At 44.3% G+C, this 23609-nt stretch overlaps 1 protein-coding gene across 4 annotated transcripts in view; it reads right to left on the bottom strand.

The window, feature by feature from the left end:
• The window catches only part of MAPKBP1 (mitogen-activated protein kinase binding protein 1), a 143756-nt gene that overhangs the window by 48722 nt on the left and 71425 nt on the right, over positions 1-23609 (bottom strand). For all 4 annotated transcript variants that reach the window (XM_030559546.1, XM_030559547.1, XM_030559548.1 and 1 more), the window contains 3 exons: positions 6083-6145; positions 5220-5277; positions 1669-1839 (listed from right to left, as the gene is read on the bottom strand). In XM_030559546.1, coding sequence (XP_030415406.1) covers positions 1669-1839; positions 5220-5277; positions 6083-6145 — 292 coding nt within the window. The remainder of the gene's footprint in view (positions 1-1668; positions 1840-5219; positions 5278-6082; positions 6146-23609) is intronic.

Below are 23609 nucleotides of genomic sequence, written 5' to 3'. Positions count from 1 at the left end.
TAAAAAGGTAACAGTGGAAATTTAATGGCCTGTGATAGACAGGTCAGACTAGATGATCCTAGTGGTCCCTTCAGGCCTTAAACTATGAATCTTATGAAAAAATCTCTCAGTTTCTCATCTGTAAAATGGGGATAACAATACTTCCCTTCTTCTGTCCCATCTGTCTTGCCCATTTAAACTGTAAGCTCTTTGTTGCAGGCACTAACTGTTTTTTGTACAGCGCCTGGCACAATGGGACCTTGCTGTCCGGGGGAATCTCTAGGCACTACTGTAACATAAATAATAGTAGGAGAGCAGAGACCATAAGAATCTTGATTGTTGAGGTAAAGCATTAAATCCCAGCCTTACTCTACATTACATCCGTCTTCAAATCATTATTTCTGTGTGCCTCACTAAGAAGAACTTGAAGACTGAACACTGGATTTTCAATGACCACAAGGACACCAATGTTTTAATGTTAAGTTACTTGTCTACAAGATTAGAAACAGGACAAAAACACTAGCTGATATAGGAGATGATCATGAAAAGACAGAATCTGAACTGTAGAATGAGAAAGGGGATGGAATGGTTAACAATATTTCAAGGGAACATTGACCTACAGCTGCATAACATGAGATTAACAGATATGGATATAAAAAATAAATGTAAGATGGCTCCCAGAGAGGACTGGTTACCTGCAGAGGTACAGGAAGCTGACTCAAATTTGTGAGAATGTGACTGTCCAGTTCTATTACTAACACGGAGGTCCCCTTAGCAGATACATGTTTATCATTGTCATCATCGAATATCTAATGTTGTAAATTCACACAGTGCTTTAAAGCACGGCCTTTATTCCAACATAGGGGCAGCTCCAGGCCCCAGCATGCCAAGCGCTTGCTTGGGGCAGCATGCCGCAGGGGGCACTCTGCCGGTCGCCAGGAGGGCGGCAGGCAGGCCACCTTCGGCGGCATGCCTGCAGAGGGTCCGCTGGTCTCGTGGCTTCGGTGGAGCAGCGGGACCAGTGGACTCTCCGCAGGCACACCTGCTGGAGGTCCACCGGAGCCGAGGGACCGGCGACCGGCAGAGCGCCCCCACAGCATGCCGCCGTGCTTGGGGCGGCGAAATGTCTAGAGCCACCCCTGAACATAAACATTGCCCCTCAAGTACTATTATAGCCACTGTCACAGTCATAATTAATCACCTCCATACAACCGCACTCACGGTACTTTTTAGGTGAGTATCTAGTCTCCCCCTTCTTGCCTCGGTTTATGATATTTCCATCTCAAACACAACAAAAGCAAATTGTTCTCCAGCGTTTGTAACATGGATCCCTCAACCAAAGTAAAACAGATTCCTAGTTTGTGAGAGTTCCCACTCCCACTTCACAATCTTAGTTTGAATCAGTTTTCAACAGTCCTCTGGAAAAAACACGAAAAAAGAGTATGACAAAGCCTAGCAGCCTTCTGACTGGCCAGGAAGATACCACATATTCTTGAGAACAATCTTGCACTGGTTCCTTGATGATGGACTAGATGATCCAATCTCCATCCATCTCTAACTTGTCTGATTGTATGAATGTCAAAAGGAGCAGAGAATGAAAGAGCTATAACCCAATTTATCCCCAGATCATCTTTGACCTTTCACAACGTGGCTTTTCCTACCATTAAGCTGATCTTCTTGCACACTTACCTTCCATGACCACACATTGACAATCATGTCGTGCTGGTACCCCACTGAGACAATGTACTTGGAGCTGGGGGAGAATGCGACACAGGCCACGCCATACTTGTGTTCTTGAATCTCAGCCACCTGGGTCCGTTCAGCCACGTCCCACACCCGAACAGCTGGCATGTGCCCACTCTGAAGGGGTGATTCGGAGACAGAGAGCAGTGAACATAACTCGTAAGGCTAGCGGCGATGGATTCAGATATGCAACATCCCCACACATTTTTCCAAGCACACCCAACTTGGAAGTCAATCCAGGACTAGATCACAGCTCAACCCACAGGCATTCTATGGCCATTTACAGCAGAAGTCAGACAGAAGTTTAATGAATTTGCTGATTTCAGCAGATAACTGAAAGGGACAATAATAAAAAATCCAAAAAACAAGAAAGTGGATCAACATTTTGCACACATCTCTATTCTCTGTAATGGAAACCAGTAACACATGGTGACCTTTAGAGCTCTCAATACAGGTCCCAATGGCCAGGTGTTCACAACACAAAAACTTACACTGTCACACTCAATGGCAATTTCTTTGGAAATTAGCAATCTTCTCATTCCAAAGGTAATCACTCCATGTTACATTTAAGGCACATAGATAGGGCAGTGTTGGGGGGTGAAATGCACTCCCCTTCTTGCTGCACTTGTTCTGTGGATAAACAGTCTCTACTGATGTCAATGCAGCACCTTTTGCCAGCACTAAGTCTCCCTGAAAAATCATTTATTCAGTTATTTAAAAGTACTCCTTATTTTACAAGACCAGCCAAAATCCTTGCCAAGTATATGATTAACAGAGAAACTCTACTCAACAGCTTCCTCAAGATTTCACCTGGAAGCCTGTCAGAAAGAACCCTGCAAGATAAGATCTCCATGGCAACAAGGCAAAATGGTGTCTTTTCCAGTCAGGGTAAAGCAAGTCACTTGCTCACCTGAAGGAGTGGCATGCTTGATTGAAAATCAAAACCTCAGAAACACGGAATGCAAGACATTTAATTGTCTTGCTTTGCAGCTTTACCTAGAATGTGATTGGCCTGGGAAAGCACAGTGATCAGATTTTAATTTACTCAGCTCAGCTTTCACCCCGACTGACAGAGTTCAGTTCTCAAGGTACAGTCAAGATGGTACAAAAGTCAGCACAGCTACTTTGCAAAGCACTTACACTAGTTAAGAAACCAACCTCTAAATCTTCAGCCCCCGGAGACTTTAACAAATTCAATACACTTTAAATAATTGAACAGACGCTACCACCAGACAGGTCTATCAACTCCCATGGGACAAGCAATTTATTCCTATATGGAAAGCCGCCATCTCCTCAGCATTTGAGATACTCAGACCAGAGCTAATACATACGGAGGGATGAGGGTCAGCCTCCGTGCTCTCACTGAAGAAAATCCAGCCATGCACCAATTTAATGTCACTAGGCGGAACTGGTACACTGAGCCTGCAAGATTCAGACTTCACAAGCTGATCACTCTTTAGTCAGCTATTACCAGTCTATACTAACTGCAGAACTTCAGGATCAGTACTAAGAAAAGATTAACTGCTGCCATCAGCAGGGGGCACTACATGACAAGATGAACACTCAAAATTAATGCTTTTGAGAGAACCCACAGAAATGGCTGTAGAGCTGGTCAAAAAAGGTAAGTTATATGGTGCAAAACTCCTCAAATGAAATGAAAATTTGCCATTTCATTCTGAATTTTCCAGTTCTGTTGTAGTTTTGCAGCACAAAAGTTTCTAAACAAAAAGTTGTGTGTTGTATCAGTGGGAAAATAACCACTAACGTTTTTATTCTGCCACTGCACCCCTTAATGGTGAGGGAGGAGAGGAGTGAAAATGGTGTTTTCTCCACCAAAATAAAAATTAAAAAAATCTTTTCAAAACAAATCTCAATTTTCATTTTGAAATTTTTTAATTGAAAAATGAAACTTCAACCAAAACAAACATTATTTTGGTCAAAAAACAAACCCATAAGGATAATTTTCAGCCAGCTCTTTTCTGTAGGCATAACCCACTGGTAAGTGTCTCTTACAGGTCCTCCTCTGTGCCTGATGCATAAAGGGAGAAGCCTGTCACAGCCTAACAAGCTAACTTCACCAGCTTGGTCAACACACTGGGGATTGAACCAGGGTCATACAGAGCTTAAAGTATGAGTTGCTACAGCTTAAGCCAGAGGGCTCTAGTTGAGGGTGCAACAGAGGGTTCAACAGACTTGTATTTAGAACTGGGTAAATAACTGATTTTTCAGTTTGATGGCTAAACCAAACCGAATCAACAAAAACCCTCAAAAATTCTCAGGGGCAGGAGGAAGGAATCATTTCAAGTCAAAATATTTAATTCAACCTGAAATGAAACATTTCATAATAGGGCATTTCACCCTTTTGTGGTATAATTTTAATTAGGTACATTTCAAAATGAAATGTCATTTTGAAGCAAAGAATCAAAATGATTTGACTTTTTCAGAATTTTCCCCTCTTTTTTGGTCTGAAACTATTAGCTGAATTTGACCCGACCCTGAATTTGTCCATCAAATAAATTGTTAGCTGAATTTTTTTTTGCCAACTTCTACTCATATCCTCCACGTACTGGGCGGGCAGAGGGGGAGAGAGAGAGACAGACAGACAGACAGAGAGACTGGTGACATACACATTCACTAATAAGTTACAACATACTGGAGTTGGATGACAAGTAGTCAGAGACACATGACAGCAAGCTGAGCATGACCAAAAGGAAACAGGGAGACATTTGTGTGTGTTTCTAGCATCTAACAACTGCAAATTCATTACATGTACAGTATGCACCTTGCACTTCTAATGCAGCACAGACCCCACAATACAGCCAGCCTTGTTCTCCCTTTAAGCACCTTTGAAAGGAGAAAGCATGTCGCCAGTAATGAAGCATGCACTGCCAAACCCACGGGCACTGGTCCCTTTATCACTACTCTGGAAGCTCCATTCCATAGGCACTTTTCACTCTCCCCTATATTGTTACGTCTTGGCTCACTCCCTGAAATCCTAAGGGATGCAACCCTAAACTCAACCCAGCCACTAGAAACTTCCAGTTTCCATCCCTCACTCCTTCCCCTATGTTAATAGGTAGAGCAGCGCCCAATATCTTTAGCTAATCTCCACCCTGCCATTGGCAAACGGAGTCTGTCCCAGGAGATTCACCTGCCTCGATCTGGGCAGACAGAACATTTGGAAAACCCTTTCAATAGGAGCTTAAGGAGATAACCAGTAACGAGGCTGGCTGATGCTAAGATGAATCAGTGGGTAAGAGCAAAAACCACATTTCCCCATATAAGGGCAGTGGAGAGGCACAGGTAGGGTCTCTCTTTGGATATTCTATGGGCCAAAACCCTGTTAAAAAGGATACAGGATTTAATTAAAAACCTCAAGTCCTCTCTACCTCCCCCTACTTGCCCATTTCCTGTTCTACAGCAGCCACACTTCTTCCCGGCCTACAGTGGGATGGCCTGCAGACATGTACCTGTTTTAAACAATTTTCAGCACTTACCTCTCCAGTAACCAGGTACTTTCCATCAGGGGAGAAAGCAAGAGCTGTAATTGTCTTCCTAAAAGAGAGGCAGGAGGACACTGTGAGGTGGTGCCTGGTATCTGGTTTCAGTTCAGTCTGTCATGACTGGAGAATGGAGAGGGTGAGCAGATGTCCTGATATTATCGAGACAGTCCCAATATTAGGGGATTTGTCTTATATAGGACCCTACTACCCCCTGCCCCATCCCAATTTTTCACACTTGCTATCTGATCACCCGAAGGTGGAGGGGAGGGGGGAGCAGGGAGAGGAGGAGGAGGGTGTGACTGGAAAGAGGCCCACAACACATGTAATAACTTGACAATCGCTTTGTTTCCCCACAGGCTGAACACATGGATTCCCTGTAGCCCAAGCCCCTTACAGTGTGTCTGAGGCACAGAAAGGGTTTCACAGCTATGGGGTTATGGTCCTCTGGCCCCTGCCTGCCAACTAGAGGACCAGGTGTCAGTCGGTCCTGCTCTAAACCAAGGCTACAACCTCAGGGAAAGAATAATGCAAGTCCCACGGAGTTCGAGTAAAACATCCTCCATGTCATTCCTTACAGCAGTGCCACATGGGAATGTAGAATTTATGAGCTTTTCCCTAGTCATCATTGCTACAACTTTCCTCACAGTAACTCATATTAAGGAGGAGCTAGGGTTAAATTAGCAGGCAACTTCTCCCCACAGCCACTAGTCCCACACCAGTGAGTTTAGGACTCACTAGCTTTGGGAACCATTATCCCCAGCAACTCTTATAGTTTGCTAGAGCCAGAAAGAAGACTCTAAATTCACCTCCCAAGTAATACGAGGCCAGCTGTCTGTGTATCTCTGAGTTTCACTCACCTGGAGCTGTTTAGAATATGGTGCTGCTTATTTTTCCTAGGGTTGAAGAGCACGACAACACACCTAGAAGAACAAGAACAAAAAGAAGTTGACAGAACAGCCTGTGAGTATCATAACATGCTCTATCCCCTTGTCCTTGGCAGAAGAATGAATGACAGCCTGGCACATCTGTCCCACCCCTACCCAGCTAGCTGGAAAACGCAAAGGGAGGTTGGGGGATAATCACAAATCACTCCCTTGTGGAGTGCCATAAATAATCATCTTTCCAGGGGCTGTTAGCCCTGAATCTCTTACCACTCACAAGCTAGACAGAAAGAAAGGTGAGTTAGGAAAGTCTGTGTAACAGCCCCACGATTCTGTCCCCTCTCCCCAGACGTAAGAATGACCCTACATTCTGGGCACCAAAACAGGATGTCTAGACCTGAGTGGGAAGGTAGGGAGCCAGGAAAGAGGAGTAACTCTCCGAGAAAAGAGCTGGGCATCTCCTCTCCAGTGACTTTCAGTATAGCTTTCCATCAATCGTATCCTGCCGGGCATTGCCATCAACAGTTGAGATTCTGTCCTCCTCTGACCCCTGCACCTTCAGCCAGGCCCTGAATGTCAGGACAATGACTGGAACTACCTCAGCATGGACCCAGACAGGAATTATCTTTTGTGTGGTACAGCTCTTGCCTCTAGCACAGACAGGACAGAAAAGGCCTCAGTTTGGGCCAAGAGGTCATTAGCCAGTCAGAAAACAAGAGGCACAGTGCAAGAGCCCATTCACTTTGGAGACAAATGAAAAAATAAATAGCTTCCTCTGGGGTTGTCTAGAAATCAGCCTGAGGAGGAACTCTAGAAACCAGGGCGGGCAAACTTTTTGGCCCAAGGGCCACATCTGGGTGTGAAGATTGTATGGCAGGCCATGAATGCTCATGAAATTGGGGGTTGAGTGCGATAGGGGGTGAGGGCTCCGGCTGGGTGTGTGGGCTCTGGGGTGGGGCCAGAAATGAGGAGTTCAGGGTGTGGGAGGGGAGGGGTGGGGCAATGGGTTTGGGTGCGGGGGAGGCCTCTGACTGGGGATACAGACTCTGGGGTGGGGCTAGGGATGAGGGGTTGGGGGGTCAGGAGGGTGCTCTGGGCTGGGACCGGGGGGGGGGGGTCAGGGTGGGGGAGGGGGTCAGGCTCCAGGGTGCGCTTACCTCAAGCAGCGGCATGTCACTCCCTGAGGCTCCTACGCGGAGGTGCAGCCAGGTCGCTTGGCACACTGACCCCTCTGCAGGTACTGCCTCTGCAGCTCACATTGGCCATAGTTCCCGGCCAATGGGAGCTGTGGGGACGGCACTTGGGGTGGGGGCAGTGTGCAGAGCTCCCCAGCTGCCCCTATGCATAGGAACTGGAGGGGGGACATGCTGCTATTTCTGGGAGCTGCGCAGAACTACAGTACGTGCAGAATGGGGCAAGCCCTGGACCCCGCTCCTTGGCAGGAGCTCGGCGGCCAGATTAAAACATCTGAAGGACCCGATGTGGCCCCCAGGCCGGAGTTTGCCCACCCCTGCTAGAAACAAACAGTTGTGACCACCTCCCCATGGTAATCAATATAATCACCTCCACCACAAAACTTATGGTCCACCATTCTGGAGGAGCAGGAAAGGCGAGATTCCCCCAAAATTATTGACAAAGCCAGAAGTCTCACTCTTATCATGCCGCAATGACTCTGCTGCCACACAAGTCTGCGTATGATCCAGAACACAGTCTCTCCCCTTCCCCACCCTCCATCAGTGAAAACCCTATGGGTCATTTTCAATACAGGGAGGAAGAGAACGCATCTCTGCCAGGGCCCCATCACATAACACAACACAGGGGCAAAGGAACCAACCCTGTGAAAACTCAGTCTCAGAAGTGGAAGGACATGCTCCTGCCCAGGAAAGACAACAAGTTCTCAGCGACAAGATGATCCTCCCTCCCACCTGGTAAGCAAATTCATTTCTTGCATGGAACTGTACAATCAATGCCTTCAAAATAATTAGGGGGCTGGGGCACGTCTTACAACGAGAGTTTGAGGGAACTGGGCTTATTTACCCTGCAGCAGAGAAGAGTGAGAGGGCATTTGAAGGCTGCTAAGCCTTCAACTATCTGAAGGGGGGTTCCAAAGAGGATGGAGCTAGGCTGTGCTCAGTGGTGGCAGATGACAGAATAAGGAGATCTCAAGTTGCAGTGTGGGGAGGTCTAGGTTGGATATTAAGAAAAACTATTTCACTTGAAGGGTGATGAAGCACTGGAATGGGTTAACTAGGGAGGAGGTGGAATCTCCATCCTTAGGAGGTTTTTAAGGCCTGACTTGACAAAGCCCTGGCTGGGATGCTTTAGTTGGTATTAGTCCTGCTTTGAGCAGAGGATTGGACTAGATGACCTCCTGATGTCTCTTCCAACTCTATCTTCTATGATTCAAAGAACTCAGGCTCAGCAGGGCAGCTCCTCATAACTGCATTTCTCTCTTCCCCATATGAATACTCCTCACATTGGGCTACAACATGAGGGAGACCCAGTTCAAGGGCTATAGGGACTTGCTGGAGATGGCTAAAAGAGCACTTGTGACATCCTTTGTCTTAAAGAGAGGAGTGACATTGACTTCTGACATGGAAATATATCGCTCCCACTGTCTCTGGGCAAAAGCACAAGCAGTGGCAGCTGTAGAAGAGGGAAACACTTGGGGAAAGCTGGCATCCTCTACAATGGCTAGGTATGACTGCGGCTCCTCTCTAGTATTTGAGGATGCATCACAGCACGAAGAGAGAGTCCCCCTCCCCAGAGACATGCAGGGAACACCTCAAAAGCTTCACCAGTTTTGCAGTGTTGCTACTTAGCTGTGCCATACCCTATAGCTCCCCCCTCCACTGCTGTGCCATTAAGATGTTGGGCAATACAGGACTCTGAGGTTCAGAAAATCCCTGGTATAGACAAGGCCTTCAGACAGAGCTGACTACACTAGTGCAAATCACAGCTTATATCCTGCCTATAACAGGGGTTTGCACTAGCACATGACCAGCCATCCATGTCTGTCACTGGGGGAAATCCCTGGGGTAGATAAGGCTTACAAATTGGAGTAGGGAGCACAGTACCAAATGCTGAAGAGATATTGCTGTTTCATTATGAAGCCTACATGCTACAAATCTCACCAAGAGCCTCATCCAAAAGAAAAGGCAGAAGTTCTCACATATGAGCTTTTAAACAGAAGTAATCAGGCCTCACTGTCACACTATTGGGCTCACACAAGAAGAACTTTACAGGGGTGTCCCTCCAATCTCTTCTCTTTTCAGTTTCCTCAGCAGCGGTAAGAAATCCCCTGCCATGAGCTCAGCGCCAACTGGAAAAGCCTGTAGCCACAACATTTCTCCAGGCACTGACACGTAACAAACTCTTGTCCGACTCACACCATTGCCTCTCACTTGGTCTGACAGGGTTGCCCGCCAGGAACAATACAAGTTATGAAATGGAATAGACACCATAAAGAGGCGCAGACACTCCAACACCTCAGGCCCAATACTGCTGACTGACGCTGTCACACTCAGTTAACATCACTGCATCATAGCAGATACCACCATAGGGCACTGAAGTTTTAACCTCCAATTCACCAGCTTACAAAAACCAGCTTCCTTCGTTAGAACTAGCACAAGTTTCCCCTCAATGTTTTCCCCAAAGGTAGGCTGTGTGCCTGCTAAATGTTCTACCCATGCCCAGGTAAAATACATCTGCTGTGCTGAACATACAGGCATTCAACAACATTTACCAGTATGCTAGTTCTAATGGTACAGGTAACCTGGTTATCCAGCAGTGTAAGTGTTTTTAAGAGTAAAAAACACAGAAGGATCTAATTTAGCATGACCAGTCACTCCAATTTCAGGTCTGATCTACTCTATTTTACCTCCGAAGGCTTCATGTAAAAAGAGGCAGGTGGTCTGTGATCCATTAACAATTCAGGGAAGGTTAAGCCCCTCAAATCATGAGCTATGAAATAGTACATTAGCAGATGGGAAAATCTGTGTAATCCTTAGCTTCCAGGCAATCAGAAAAAACAAAGAGAAATCCCACTATATGAAGCAAGGTAGGCTTAATAGACCAAAGTCGTCCCTCGTGCAACTTAGAAGAATTACAACCGGGAGAATTTTGGTCCATTAAATCTTCAGAAAACAATACGGAGAATTGAGGGTAGATGCAATATCCAGGTAGAATAATTTCTGTACAGCAGGTTTTTTAATATTAAGTTCCTCTGTGTTTTATGATTAGGGAAATTTGCATGAAAACAGGACCTTTGGGTATGTTCACACTTCAATCACTACAGTGGCTATAGCACTTCAGCATAGACACTACCTGTATGCCAACAAGAGGGGTTCTCCCATTTGCACAGGTATTCCACCTCCCTGAGATGTGGTAGCTAGGTTGACAGAAGATAGCACTTTCTACACCATAGGTTTGGTCGGCATAGCTATGTCTCTCAGTGGTGTGCCCCTGAGAGATGCAGCTATGCTGATGTACATTACCAGTGTAGACCAGCACTTTGTGCTATTTTCTCAAAGAAACAAACTAAAAATTAAAGACATGCAAGAAGACGTAATGGTCTTCAAACCAAGCACGCAAATCCATAAATAAAGCATTTCCTAGAATAGCTCAGCAAATGGGTAGGATCCTGGGTTTTGCAGGTATTCTTACCTTAAGCAACTGAGCCCACAGTTATTTACAAACAAACTTAGGCCTTACACCTCCAGAGTTGGCTATTCCCAGGGCTTCTTTCTGCAGGACTTCCTGTCACTCCTTCTAGCTCTTTTCCCTCATTAAAGAGGCTCAAACTCCTGTGCTGAGGTTAATAAGTCCCACCACCATGTCAGCCTGCCAGGGGGAGTCAGACAAATAGTTCCGGACCTTCACACAAGGGTGTAACACCTGACTGCCAGTCACAAGCAGATTTTTTAAAAATAACTCTTAAATGTAATCCATGAAAATATATGAATACATGCCACACCCTTCCACCCACACAAAAACACCACTGCCAGTTAACAAGGAACAAAACATAACCCATTGCTACACCGCCACTGAATTTCACAGAAGTTACGTTTCATGGCAATCTTGTCATACTGTTCTAGTTTTATAAAGACTCTACCCAAATTTTAGGTTGTTTTAACCAATAGGATTGCAGTATGCAAATAAACTAAAGTTAATTATATGATGCATGCTACAAACACAAAAGAGTAGGAGCCAGGAACTCCTGAATTCTAATCTGGCTCTCATTCTGAATCTCTCTTGGGAACTTCTCTAGCCCTCTCGGTGCTAGATTGCTGCATCATTTCAAAGTGTACTACAAAAGTTTTTTTTCTCTCCTGCTGATAATAGCTTATCTTAATTAATTAGCCTCTTACAGTTGGTATGGCTACTTCCACCTTTTCATGTTCTCTGTACATATATATATATTTCTTACTATATGTTCCAGTCCATGCATCCAATGAAGTGGGCTGTAGCCCACGAAAGCTTATGCTCAAATAAATTTGTTAGTCTCTAAGGTGCCACAAGTACTCCTGTTCTTTTTACAGTTAAAAGAATAATTGTGCTAGCAAAGTTTAACTGTTCGCTGTGGCCACATTTACCCTCCTAGTTTCTGCTACCCAATTCAGTCTGCATCCACACTGCAGTCCTGCCAACCCTTGGAGTGCAGTGCATTACAGTTTTGCAGAGGTCCACATTCAACAGTGTCTGAAACAGCTTCCCAAAGCAGGGTTTGTGGGAGAGCCTAGAAGGTACTGTGGGATTGTGCAATGTATTAGTAAAATATATTGCTCAAGTCAATATAGGAAAATAGAAACTGCTATACTGTGACAGATCACTGGTTCACCTAGTGCACTATCTTGTTTCTAACCCATACAAGACTACATGGACATCATGAATCCTGAGATACATCGTTCAAGTTTGCCTGAGTGAATTTTACTCTGTCAACAGTTCACAACAAGCTTTACATGAACATTTTTTATTACTAAATACAGAAAAGCATCCATCTAGCCTTCTGCACGTTTAGTTTTTGTAAGGTTCTGTTTGTTCAGTGTTGTGCTACCAGTGGGTAGAAAAAATAGTGCCGATATTTTCACATTTTGAGCCCAATTCAGTTGGGCCAAGTACATCAAACCACCCCTTTTTCTAGAGCTCCCATCAGTTTTTACAGAAATTAAGCCTTGAAATTTAAAATAAAAAAAAATCCCAACCAATAATATTTCTGAAGAAAACTTTCTAGGTGTGTCCCAATGACAGCTTACAAATACAGACAAAACAAACAATAGTTCCGAAAGGGGCTTGCACTGTTTCCATGCACTAGAGTACTTGCTCCGGTGTCTGATGAGAGTTTAAAAGGTCAACATTATTAACTAGTTCACCGCTGATCATTTTAGCAGAAGTATCCAGCCACTATGGGATTGTGGGCAAGGCTCACATAGATTAACTACGTCATATTTTCCTCCCAGTCTGAACTCTGTTTTGCTGTCAAAGACGTTTATGAAACTATTCACTGCTGAGTGATAGGATTATTGCTGCCTAAGTGATGTCCTAGCTGATCTAGTATTTAGCTCCTTTGCATACTGAAGTTATTGGCAACAACATGCTCTTGTAAAGATTTTATTTCTAGGGCTACTGTGCCTTATCCTCAACCCTGCATTAGACCATCCCAGTGGCTTTAAAAAAAAAAAGAAAGACATTAGAAGTTGGCTTTAGAATCTCTGATGGATCTAGTGTTTCTTTGTGAAGCACTTGGAGACCTTCAGACAAAAGGCGTTATGTAGGTGCCTTGTTTTATTCCAAAGGAGCCCACGTGCAGAGTAGTAACTGATTCTTGATGCAAAGGGGAGGCAATACATCTGTGTTACCATCAGACCCTCCTCCAAGGCTCTTGCAGAGAAGTTGAACTTTCTCCAGCAGGGATGGCAGGGAGCCACTTTGGAGTAGCGGGTGTGTAAGTGAGAGAGACTTTGGAGAGTTTTCCATCAGCATGTGGCAGACAGGCCCCTTAGCACTGTGCACACTCCATGTGTGCTGGGGATCAGTGCAAGGAGGGTTAGCAGGAAACCTACAAAGAAGCAAGCACCTCTGGCAAAGGGAAAAAACAAGGAGGCAGTTTCCCTAGGCTAAATTTAGGAGTGGAATGGAAAGGAATCAGACATCAATATCACATTTACACACAGCATCTGACTCCCTAAGTCACCAGCACTCTCCTCCTCCCTCCCCCCCCCACACACACTCTCTCTCTCTCACACACACTCTTTCTTCTTCCTCTGCTCATACCAGTGCCACTTCTTGCTCTTCTTTCCAAATCCCTGTCTCCCTTGGTATTTCACTTTCCCTCATTATTCTCATATCTGTTCCCCTAACCCATCTCTCTAGTCTCTGCTGCTCCTTCCCCCAACTCTCCCCCCCTTCCCCAGTAAGCTAATAAAAAGCAGATTTTGTAAGAAGTCCGTTTTCTTCCTCCTCCCTTCCTGCCCACCCCCACCCTCCCTACGGGGTATGAAAAGATTAAGAGACAATTATGTATTTCTTTCCAAAGCGATTCATCAACTCTGCCTTGCTTTATCTCACAGGACAGATGACTAGAGGCAGAGTTCATGGGACAAGTTCCTCTCCAGTCCCTCTAAATTTGGACCATAAATTGAGGTGGCAGAGAAGAAAACAAGCTCTATTCGGACACCATTCAAACCCTGGCTCATCCTGGCTCCTCTTTCTGAATATTATCCCCCTTGGGCCCTTGCACATTCCTGCAAGAGTAAATGAAGAGAACAAGTGGCCCCGTCAACTTCTCACTGGTCACTTCCATGACTTCTTGCTCATTCACCACTCTTCCAGTCATGCCCATCTTCCCTCACTCCAACAAAGCAGAATAGTTTCCAAATTCACAAAACACATCCCCAAGCCTTGATGAGAACCAAACCTTTTCACCCAGTGCTAGTTGTCAGGGGAATCTTGATCAGATTAAGATGGTGTCAGTAAAAGCTGGTGATAATTTTCCATGTGGCAACATTCCCTGCCAACAAGTTTCTTTAATTCACAGCCAGTGCTGTGCGGGGGTTAGCTGTGATGGGACACGTCAGTGGGGAGGATGTGCATGCACCTCACATGTGAAATACTTATTCATCTATGTCAATGAAATGGATTTGGATGAGAAGGGCAGATCTATGGAGAGATTAAGACATGGGTGTCAAAGCATGAGCACCATGAGCCCTGGAGCTCGTGGCATCATACCGCGGCCAGGGAGATTTGCTGGAGAATACCACCAGGATGGTTGCAGCCACAGAAGGGCTACAGTTAGATTCATGCTGCACACTTCAGAGAGACCAAAATAGATTAGCAGGAAACAACAGCTAAATAAGAAGCCCAGCACAAAACAAAGGGATTAATTGTATTTTAAAAGTTGCTAAACTCATAAATTGGAGATTACATGTTATTAAGCATAAGCACTGTGTAACCTAGGGCAGTAAGGCTCCCAGTGGGAATTTATTGTTTTATAACAGGGTGGATAAAAACCAATGATTTAAAAAACAAAAAACAAAAAAACGGATTTTTTTTACATCAGATTTTTTTGATAAAATGCTTTTTGAGGAAAAAACCTATTTAAAGATAGTTTTAGTTAAGATACATGATAGCTCAAAGATCTCCCATCATGGAATAGGGATTATAAATTCTATTTCTATAGTATGAGACAATATATTCATATAATGTTTAAGAAAAGTTTTGTAAAGGAGTTCCAATACTTCACGGATTAGGGACTCAATTTTATGGGGTTCCAGGGGCTTCTGTACAGATTATTTAGGTTAATCTTTCTATCTACCCAATGTGACTCAGTGCTCAGTCTAGAAGATACCATCAGAGATGCTTAGTTTTGCAGTTCTCCAACTGTGGATTTGTGTCTCCAGGGGTAACATGCTTGTTAACAGCAAAAATGTTTTTGAATAAATAAACAATATATAGAGGTGAGAACTAACAGATCTCAACCCTGTTGTCCTTCTGCAAATTTGTATACACAATCAATCCCTTACCTCTCTCTAAAAGTGCAAAGTTTCAAAAAGTTCAATGAATAGAAGATTGTTGGGGGCAGAATAGATCTGGACAAGGAGAAGTCTGCAGATAAATGGGAGAAGTAAGGAACATATGCTTATTTTGTTAAAATATTGTATATTTGCTGTTGAAGAAAAATCCAGAATACTTAACATTGTTGTTTTAGTTAAATAAAACAATTTAAATGTCTGTCTGGTGATGTTCTCCTCCTAATACAGCATGGCAAGAAAATCCTCCTGTCATGGTATAAACCCCCAATCTGAACCTTAACGTCCAAAAGATGGGGTACCAGCATGAATTCCTCTAAGCTCAGTTACCAGCTTAGTACTTGTAGCGCTGCCACCAACCAGGAATTCCAGCGCCTGGTACACTCTGGTCCCCCCAAAACCTTGCCCGGGGACCCCCAAGACCCAGTCCCTCTGGATCTTAACACAAGGAAAGTAAACCCTTTCCCTCACCATTGCCTCTCCCAGACTTCCCCTCCCTGGGTTACCCTGGAAGATTACTGTGATTTAAACTCCTTGAATCTTAAAGCAGAGAGGAAAATTCACCTTCCCCCCCTCCTTCTCTCTCCCCCTCCCAGACTCTCCCTGAGAGAGAAAGTAATCCTAACACAGAGAAAATTAACCTCTCTCTCCTCCTTCCCTCCTTTCTCCCTACCAATTCCCTGGTGGATCCAGACCCAGTCCCCTGGGGTCTCACCAGAATTAAAAAAAAAAAAAAAAAAAAAAAAAAAAAAAAAATCAGGTTCTTAAACAAGAAAAGCTTTTACTTAAAGAAAGAAAAAAAAACAGTAAAAATTATCTTTGTAAATTTAAGATGGAATATATTACAGGGTCTTTCAGCTATAGATATTGGGAATACCCTCCCAGCCTAAGTATACAAGTACAAAGTAAAATCCTTTCAACAAAATACAAATTTGAACTCCTTCCAGCCAAGTACACATTTGCAAATAAAGAAAAGAAATATAAGCCTAACTCACCCTATCTACCTAGTACGTACTATTCTGGACATATAAGAGACTGACTGTATCAGAGAGATTGGAGAGAAACCTGGTTGCATGTCTGATCGCTCTCAGAACCCAGAGAGAACAACCACCAAATTCTAACAGCACACACAAAAACTTCCCTTCCTCAAGATTTGAAAGTATCCTGTCCCCTGACTGGTCCTCTGGTCAGGTGACAGCCAGGCTCACTGTTTACCCTTTACAGGCAAAAGAGGTATGAAGTACTTCTATTTTATTAACTCTTATTTATCTGTTTATGACACCTCCAAATATTGATGATCAACCTGTTGAATTGGAGATAGTTCATCTCCCAAGGACTTCATAAATATCTGCTTCAGTTACCTCTGGTAAATGAAATAATCAAACAATCATTCATTTTCTGATATAGCTGTAAAACTAACCTGAAAAGTTTTCAAAATAAATCACTGTTTAAAAATGTATAGCGTGTACCTTCTAAAAATGAAACCTACATCTATCTCTGAGTTGTGAAGAATGTCTATTAAGCTTATAACAACCAACAAGAATGCACTTCTGTGTAGAAATCCATGATTAAATCATGGATTCCTGATTTAAATCAGATCCACCCTGTTTTAAAAGCCTGGCTGGCACACCAAAATGTGCAGGACAAAGAGCCAAAGAACATCAAAGAGCAGGCCCTGCTTCATCTTCGCCATATCTTCCGGTTGCTTCTCTTAATCCGCCAGTATCATCTCAGCCTTGCCTGCACTGAGCTTCAGGCAGCTGGCTCCCAGCCATGCCCCAGTCTCCATCAGACACTGGACTAAGGCAGGTGAGGTAGCAGTCTAGAGCTGGGAGTCTTCAGCACACTGACAGCACCAAAGCTCGAACTCTCCTGACAGCGCCTTCGACACATTGGCAGGAAGGGAAGCCAAGATGGAAAGCTGTGGAACTCCACATAAGAATGCCATTGGGGAAGAGGGACAGTTGCCCCACAACTCCCTTTGAGAATGCTCAGAGAAGAGCCGTGCAACCACAGAGCAGCACCATCCACTTTTGCTGCAGTGAACTGGTCTGCAGACTACTCCTCATGACCAAGCATAATGAAAGCCCCACCATTCCTACCTGGAAAGGGAAAGGGAGAGTCCACCCATATCAGCCATTCTTGGCCCAAACAACTTGGGTCCAACAGGCGGAAGGATTGCAGTCAGAACTTCACTATGTATCGCCACAATATACATCCAACTGAAGGTGGCAAGCCCACCATCCCATCATTCCCCAACATCATAACCAGGCAATACGTGACCAAACACAGGAGATGTGCCCCATTGAGTGACATGACTTTTTAAAGTTGCATAAAACACTCTCTTTTTAGAAGCAGTCCTGGGAACCCCCTTCCCTTCTCCTCTGGGCTGTTCCAGCCTTGCAGGGACCCTCCTGAGCAATGCCCACACATGTACACCACCCTTCCTTCACCAGCCCTACCACTACAAAGAGCTTCTCTCAGCAGTGCTTCCAGTCTCTATGGTAAAAGGAAAGCTAGAAGAAAAAAGCACACTCTATAAACTAGTTCCAGGAGAAGACAGAGCAGAGCTGATTTACAGGCCTTGCAGGGATAATCCCTGCAAAGCTAAGGGCTGTCTCTCCTCTTTCCGCCCTCCCTACCTCTGCAGAATCTGTATAGCTCATCCCCTCTCCCTGTGAGTTCAGATGTTTCCAGCACGGGGGTAATGGAGGAATAGGACGACTCTACATGGTCTCTCTCTCTCTTCACCCACACTGGCAGGGGCACCATCTGAGGGGGGAAGCAGGACACCCTCCTGCCCCCGAGTTTCATACAGGAGGTGTGCAAGCTCCCAGGTGGAGCTTTAACTACAGCACTGTATTAGGCATTGTCTACACTGGCCACTGAACAACAAAGCGCTTGTCTTTCAGAGGTGTTAAAAAATTACCCCCCTCCCCCCAAAAGACAGAAGTTTTGCCAACGACAAGCGCCAGTGTGAACAGCGTTTTGTCAGTAGGTGCTCTCTCTCCTGCCAACAACACTAACGTCGCTCGTTGGAGGTGGACAAACAGCGGCTACACTACACGCCTTTCAGCGGCACAGCTGTGGCGACACAGCCATGTCACTAAAAGCTGCTTAGTGCAGACCAGCAGTTCTCAACCAGAGGTCCGAAGCCTCCTGGGGGGCCAGAAGCACATTTCAGGGAGTCCGTGGAACAGGGCTGGCATTAGACTCACTAGAGCTCAGGGCAAAAAGCCAAAGCCCAGCCGCCCTGAGCCCCACCACCCAGGCCTGAAGGTGAAGCCTGAGCAGCTTAGCTTCACGAGGCACCCTGTGGTGTGGGGCTCCAGGCAATCAATCTGCTTCCTACCCCCTAATGTCTGCCCTGGCTTTTATACACAGAAAAACAGCTGTTGTGGCACAGGTGGGCCATGGAGTTTTTGTAGCATGTTGGGGAGGGGCCTCAGAAAGAAAAAGGTTGAGAACCCCTGGTGTAGACATAGCCATAGTGTGAAATGTAAGTTCTGCAGAGATGGTCCCCAGTATTTTGTTTACAAAGAGGCAGGGTGATTAAGATAAGAAAGGGCTGGTGATTGAATTAAGGATCTGGAAGTTTCGCCTGTAAAACAGGAATCCCTGGGGAAGTGGGTGGTTGAGAGGGAGGAGCGGTTGTTTTAGAGCTAACACACCAGACTCAGAAAAAAAAAAATACAGCCAAGCCCTCTGAGCTAAGGTTACCTTCAGAAAAGGTGGAGATTTGGGGGCACAGGTGAAAAGAAGGGCCCAAAACCAAGGGAAGGGGTAGCAGTGGGAACTTCTCTGTACCACTGCACCTGTGGTACTTATGTGGCCCTACCGTAGTATCTGAGCGCCTCACAAGGTCTAACCTATTTCTCTCCCCAGCCCCTCGGTGAGGTAGAGCAATATTGTTATCCCCATTGTATAGATGGGGCACTGAGGCACACACATACTAAAGGCCAAATTTTCATAGGTATTTAGGCACCTAGTGGGATTTTCAAAAGTGCCTAGATTAGGTGTTTTGTAACCCCCACTAAATGCCTAGCTGCACCTTTGGGTGCCTAAAAGGTTTTGAAACTCTGCCCTTAAGGCACTGGCCTGAGGTCATACAGGAAGTCCATGGCAGGGGAATAGAACCCAGGTCTCTCAGAGCTATCTCCCTAACCAGCAGGCCAGCCTATCTCTCGGCTGCATGTGGCAAAAAAGAGGACTCTGGTAGATGGGAGCAAAACCAAGGTGGCGAATTCTCTGAGACTACAGCAAACGGTCTCAGGAGATTGGGATGGATGTCATGGTTGACAGAACGAAAAGCAGCACAGAGATCAGGAAGGATGGAGAATGAGAATCAGATGAGAGGAGACCACTTAACTCCCAAGGGGTGACAGGCTCTGCCCCATGCTGTGTTGTAGAGCAGTCACTGCTCTGCAATTTTACATTTTAACGGAAAACCATTTTACATCATGTCATTTTTTGTTCTGAGTTCAAGAAAAGGAAGGAATCAGAAAAGTGTCATAAGTATCAGATGTGATTATGCCTCACATTCTTAGAGTTTCAGCAGTATCCAGGCCAATTCCAGAACAAAGAACAGAAATTGCATCCACAGAGCCCATAAAGTTGACAATTATTGTCACGATTTGTATTATTCACTGGCTACCATCTGTGTGCTCAGCGCTGTTCAGAATATGCCAGAAAATATAGTCCCTGAGCCAATGCCCTGGATAAGATGGCTCAGTTATTTAAGTATAAAGTGTATAGTTATTAAGCACGTTTATATCTATGAGTGGAGGCAATGATGGCAATAGAAGTTTTACTGGATTAAGGACTAGAAGATTTGACCCTCCAACTTTCTTTCAGGAGGAAGAGCTGCCCAGAGCTCCTGTACCTGTTTATTTTCCTTTCCTGGCTGCAGTGACCCTGATATACCTCAGAAGTCTTTTTTTCTCAACTTTAAAATGTGGAATTTTCTTGGTATTTGGTTTTGAATATTCTCCTGTGAGAAATGCAACTCAATCACTGTAGTGTTGTGTCTAAGAGTCTTCTGGAAAGTAACTAGCCTTTAAATAGAAGTAAAAACAGCGTTGCCAACTGTCGTGAGTCTCATGATAATTATGGTTTTCATTAAAGCCCCAGTTCCTGGAGTCAAGTGGCTATGTAATGATTTCAGCCTTCATTCTTAAAGAAAAATGAAGTTTCTAGCCTGGGGTAGGCAACCTATGGCACACGTGCCAAAGGCGGAATGCAGAGCTGATTTTCAGTGGCACTCACACTGCCTGGGTCCTGGCCACCTGTCCGGGGGGGGGGGGGGGGGGGGTGCATTTTAATTTAAATTTTAAATGAAGCTTCTTAAACATTTTAAAAACCTTATTTACTTTACATACAACAATAGTTTAGTTATATATTATAGACTTATAGAAAGAGCCCTTCTAAAAACATTAAAATGTATTACTGGCACATGAAACCTTAACTAGGAATGAATAAATGAAGACTTGGCACACCACTTCTGAAAGGTTGCCGACCCCTGCTCTAGCCTTTTTGGCTGTGGACAAAGCTTCAAAATGTGACCCCAGTACACCCGAAAGGCTCGAAAAGCAGAAGGCAAATAAAAAGAACACCAGATCTATTATTTTTACATAATCTCATGATTTTAAAGCCATTCTCATGATTTTTGGTGAGACTGATTCATGATTTTTGAACATTTGAAATTGGCAATACTGTGAAAGTGACTTGAAAGTGTCAATTTCACTCCTATTTAAAGGTCAGTGTCTGGTCTATTTGTAGTGAGGTAACACCCATGGAGTCCCAGGCAAGTGCAGTATAAACTCACAGGGCCTTGGCCTCGTAGGATGTTTCCCAAGTTAAATGATCTATTCCAAGCGTGGTGAACTGCAAAAAGTGAGAGAAAATAATATAGATTTTTCTACAATTGTTGTATTCAAGAGTTAGTAACGAAGTAAGAACATACATTTAAGTTTTAAACCTAACCAGAGTCCCTTAAGTGATTTGACACAAGATGTGAGAACATGTTAGTATTAGAGCTGAGTGGGTTTAATATTTATTTAATTCTCTATTTTAAAAAATATATAGGAATTAGATACAGTGCTCTTATCAGCTAATTTCTAAGTTATCTGCAAAAAAAAACAAAACAAAAAAACCACCACTAGTTTTCAGGTACTTAAGTAGCCCCTGGAATCATGGTTAAAGTTGTCCCCTCCTCACTCCCCATCTGAAATGCCATCCCTGCCCATTGATGAAATGTTCCTTGCTCCGCCAGACCACAGGATGGCACTCTGCTGACTCCCTCCAATTTAGGCAGGGCGAATGGAATAGAAATTGCTCCGTTTTCCCTCATCTGCCAAGCAATTTGAGCCAGAATAAAGGCACCATGCAATACAACAACTGTTTCCCTCAGGAAAGCCAGGAGGCTGAAAAAATGAAAGACGCCTGGGTGTTCCTGCAAAGTTCAGTCAAGCTGAGAGCTATACTCCCCATGGAGAGGGCCATCAAAATTACTATTGCCCCTGTTGCTGGAGTGTTTAAAATCTGTACACAAGTAAATAGCTAGCCATAGATAAGATCCTAGAAGATGGCGTTCAAGAATATGTAACATAGTTCCTGGGTTTTGCAGGACCAATAAACCTTCCCTTTGTGCACTGCAAACGGATTCCACTGACAGTTCTTAGCAGTCCCTAATGAAATGCATCCATCAGAGGCTCTAAGTACATGCAGCTCCGCATCTGACCTCTGGGCCACAACCAACGGGTAATGGATATTCAGACGTGAGAGAGTCTCCCTTCCAGCCCTATTATAAACAAATGCTGTTGTAGTAACAGAGCTGTAAGACAATAATGCCAAGTGGTTGTGAGAGTTTGGGCATGTCTACTCTGGCAATTAACAGTGCCGCAACTTTCTCGCTCGGAGGGTGAAAAAACACCCCCCTGAGCGCAGCAAGTTTCAGCGCTGAAAAGCGCCCGTGTAAATAGTGCCCCAGACCTGAAGACCAGCGCCAGCACTTTAGCATTGCCAGTGTAGACTAGCCCTTTCATAGCAATCACCCAGATGCACGAAAGAAATCAAGGCTAGACAGTTGCAAGGCCCTGTGTCCTGTATGGTCCATTGTACCCGTTTGGCATGAAACTAGTGAGGGGGAGGCTTGTACCAGAAATTGCCTCTCTAGCAGAGCTCCAAGCAGGGCCGGTGCAAGGATATTTTGCGCCCTAGGCGAAACTTCCATCTTGCGCCCCCCCCCACCAAAAAAATCACATATATTATACACAACACACGGTCACGAAATTGTGCCCCAGACCTTTTTTTTTTTTTTTTTTTTTTAATCTGCCATGAGGCTGCATCAACTGTAAACGAAAAAAAATGAAATTTTATTCCTATCAGTCCTTTTTCTTGTTCACTATTAAAAGTAAAGGATAGAGAATGCATGTCACTTACTATAATTAACTATTTGAATTTCCTCAACTGTTTGACTTAAATATTGATTAAGAGATCAAGATGACTTTCCCTTAAAATTAAGCAATGTTGATTGTAATCAGAAATACACCTTTTTTAGTCACGTATACGTCCTTCCTTCATATCAAAATCTGACTGGGAGTGCTGTGGAACCCATTCTGCCTAACTAGCCATGCACCTCCAAATGATTAAAAACATCAAATGGTACAAACTCAATTTGAATGAAAAATTCCATTTTCTAACTAAATAGGTCACACACACTCAAATGGTTGCCAAGTGCTCTCTGTGGTGGTATGTTCATCTGCTCTAAATGCCTACTAACTTCCCGTGAAAATAATCTTTGACTTTGATCCAATGAAAGCAGGATGGAAAAGCTCCCCCCCCAGAAGACCTAAGACATGATGGCTGGATGACATAAATAGACACCTGTCCCTCACAGGCATTACCTCATAACATGCTGTCATAAACAGATAGCTAAGGGTTAATGTTCTTTTACCTGAAAAGGAGTAACCTGAAACACCTGACCAGAGGACCAAGCAGGAAACAAGACTTTTTCAAAGCTGGGTGGAGGGAAGTTTGTGTGTGAGTTTCTTTGTTTTTTGTCTTGTGTCTGTCCCTCTCGGCTATGGGAAGGATTTTTCTATCTCCTGCTTTCTAATCTTCTGTTTCCAAGTTGTAAGTACAAAAATAGGTTTGTTTTTTTTGTATTTACATGTGTGTAGTTGCTGGAGTGCTTTGAATTGTATTCTTTTTGAATAAGGCTGTTTATTCAATATTCTTTTAAGCAATTGACCCTGTATTTGTCACCTTAATACAGAGAGACCATTTTTATGTATTTTTCTTTCTTTTTACATAACGCTTTCTTTTTAAGACCTGTTGGAGTTTTTCTTTAGTGGGGAACTCCAGGGAATTGAGTCTGTAACTCACCAGGGAATTGGTGGGAGGAAGAAATCGGGGGAAATCTGTGTGTGTTAGATTTACTAGCCTGACTTTGCATTCCCTCTGGGTGAAGAGGGAAG

The sequence above is a fragment of the Gopherus evgoodei genome, chromosome 4 (genome assembly GCF_007399415.2).
Source record: "Gopherus evgoodei ecotype Sinaloan lineage chromosome 4, rGopEvg1_v1.p, whole genome shotgun sequence".
In the NCBI taxonomy this organism is placed as follows: domain Eukaryota; kingdom Metazoa; phylum Chordata; order Testudines; family Testudinidae; genus Gopherus; species Gopherus evgoodei.
The sequence above is the reverse complement of the archived record's forward strand: the minus strand, read 5'-3'. Positions and strand labels throughout refer to the sequence as shown.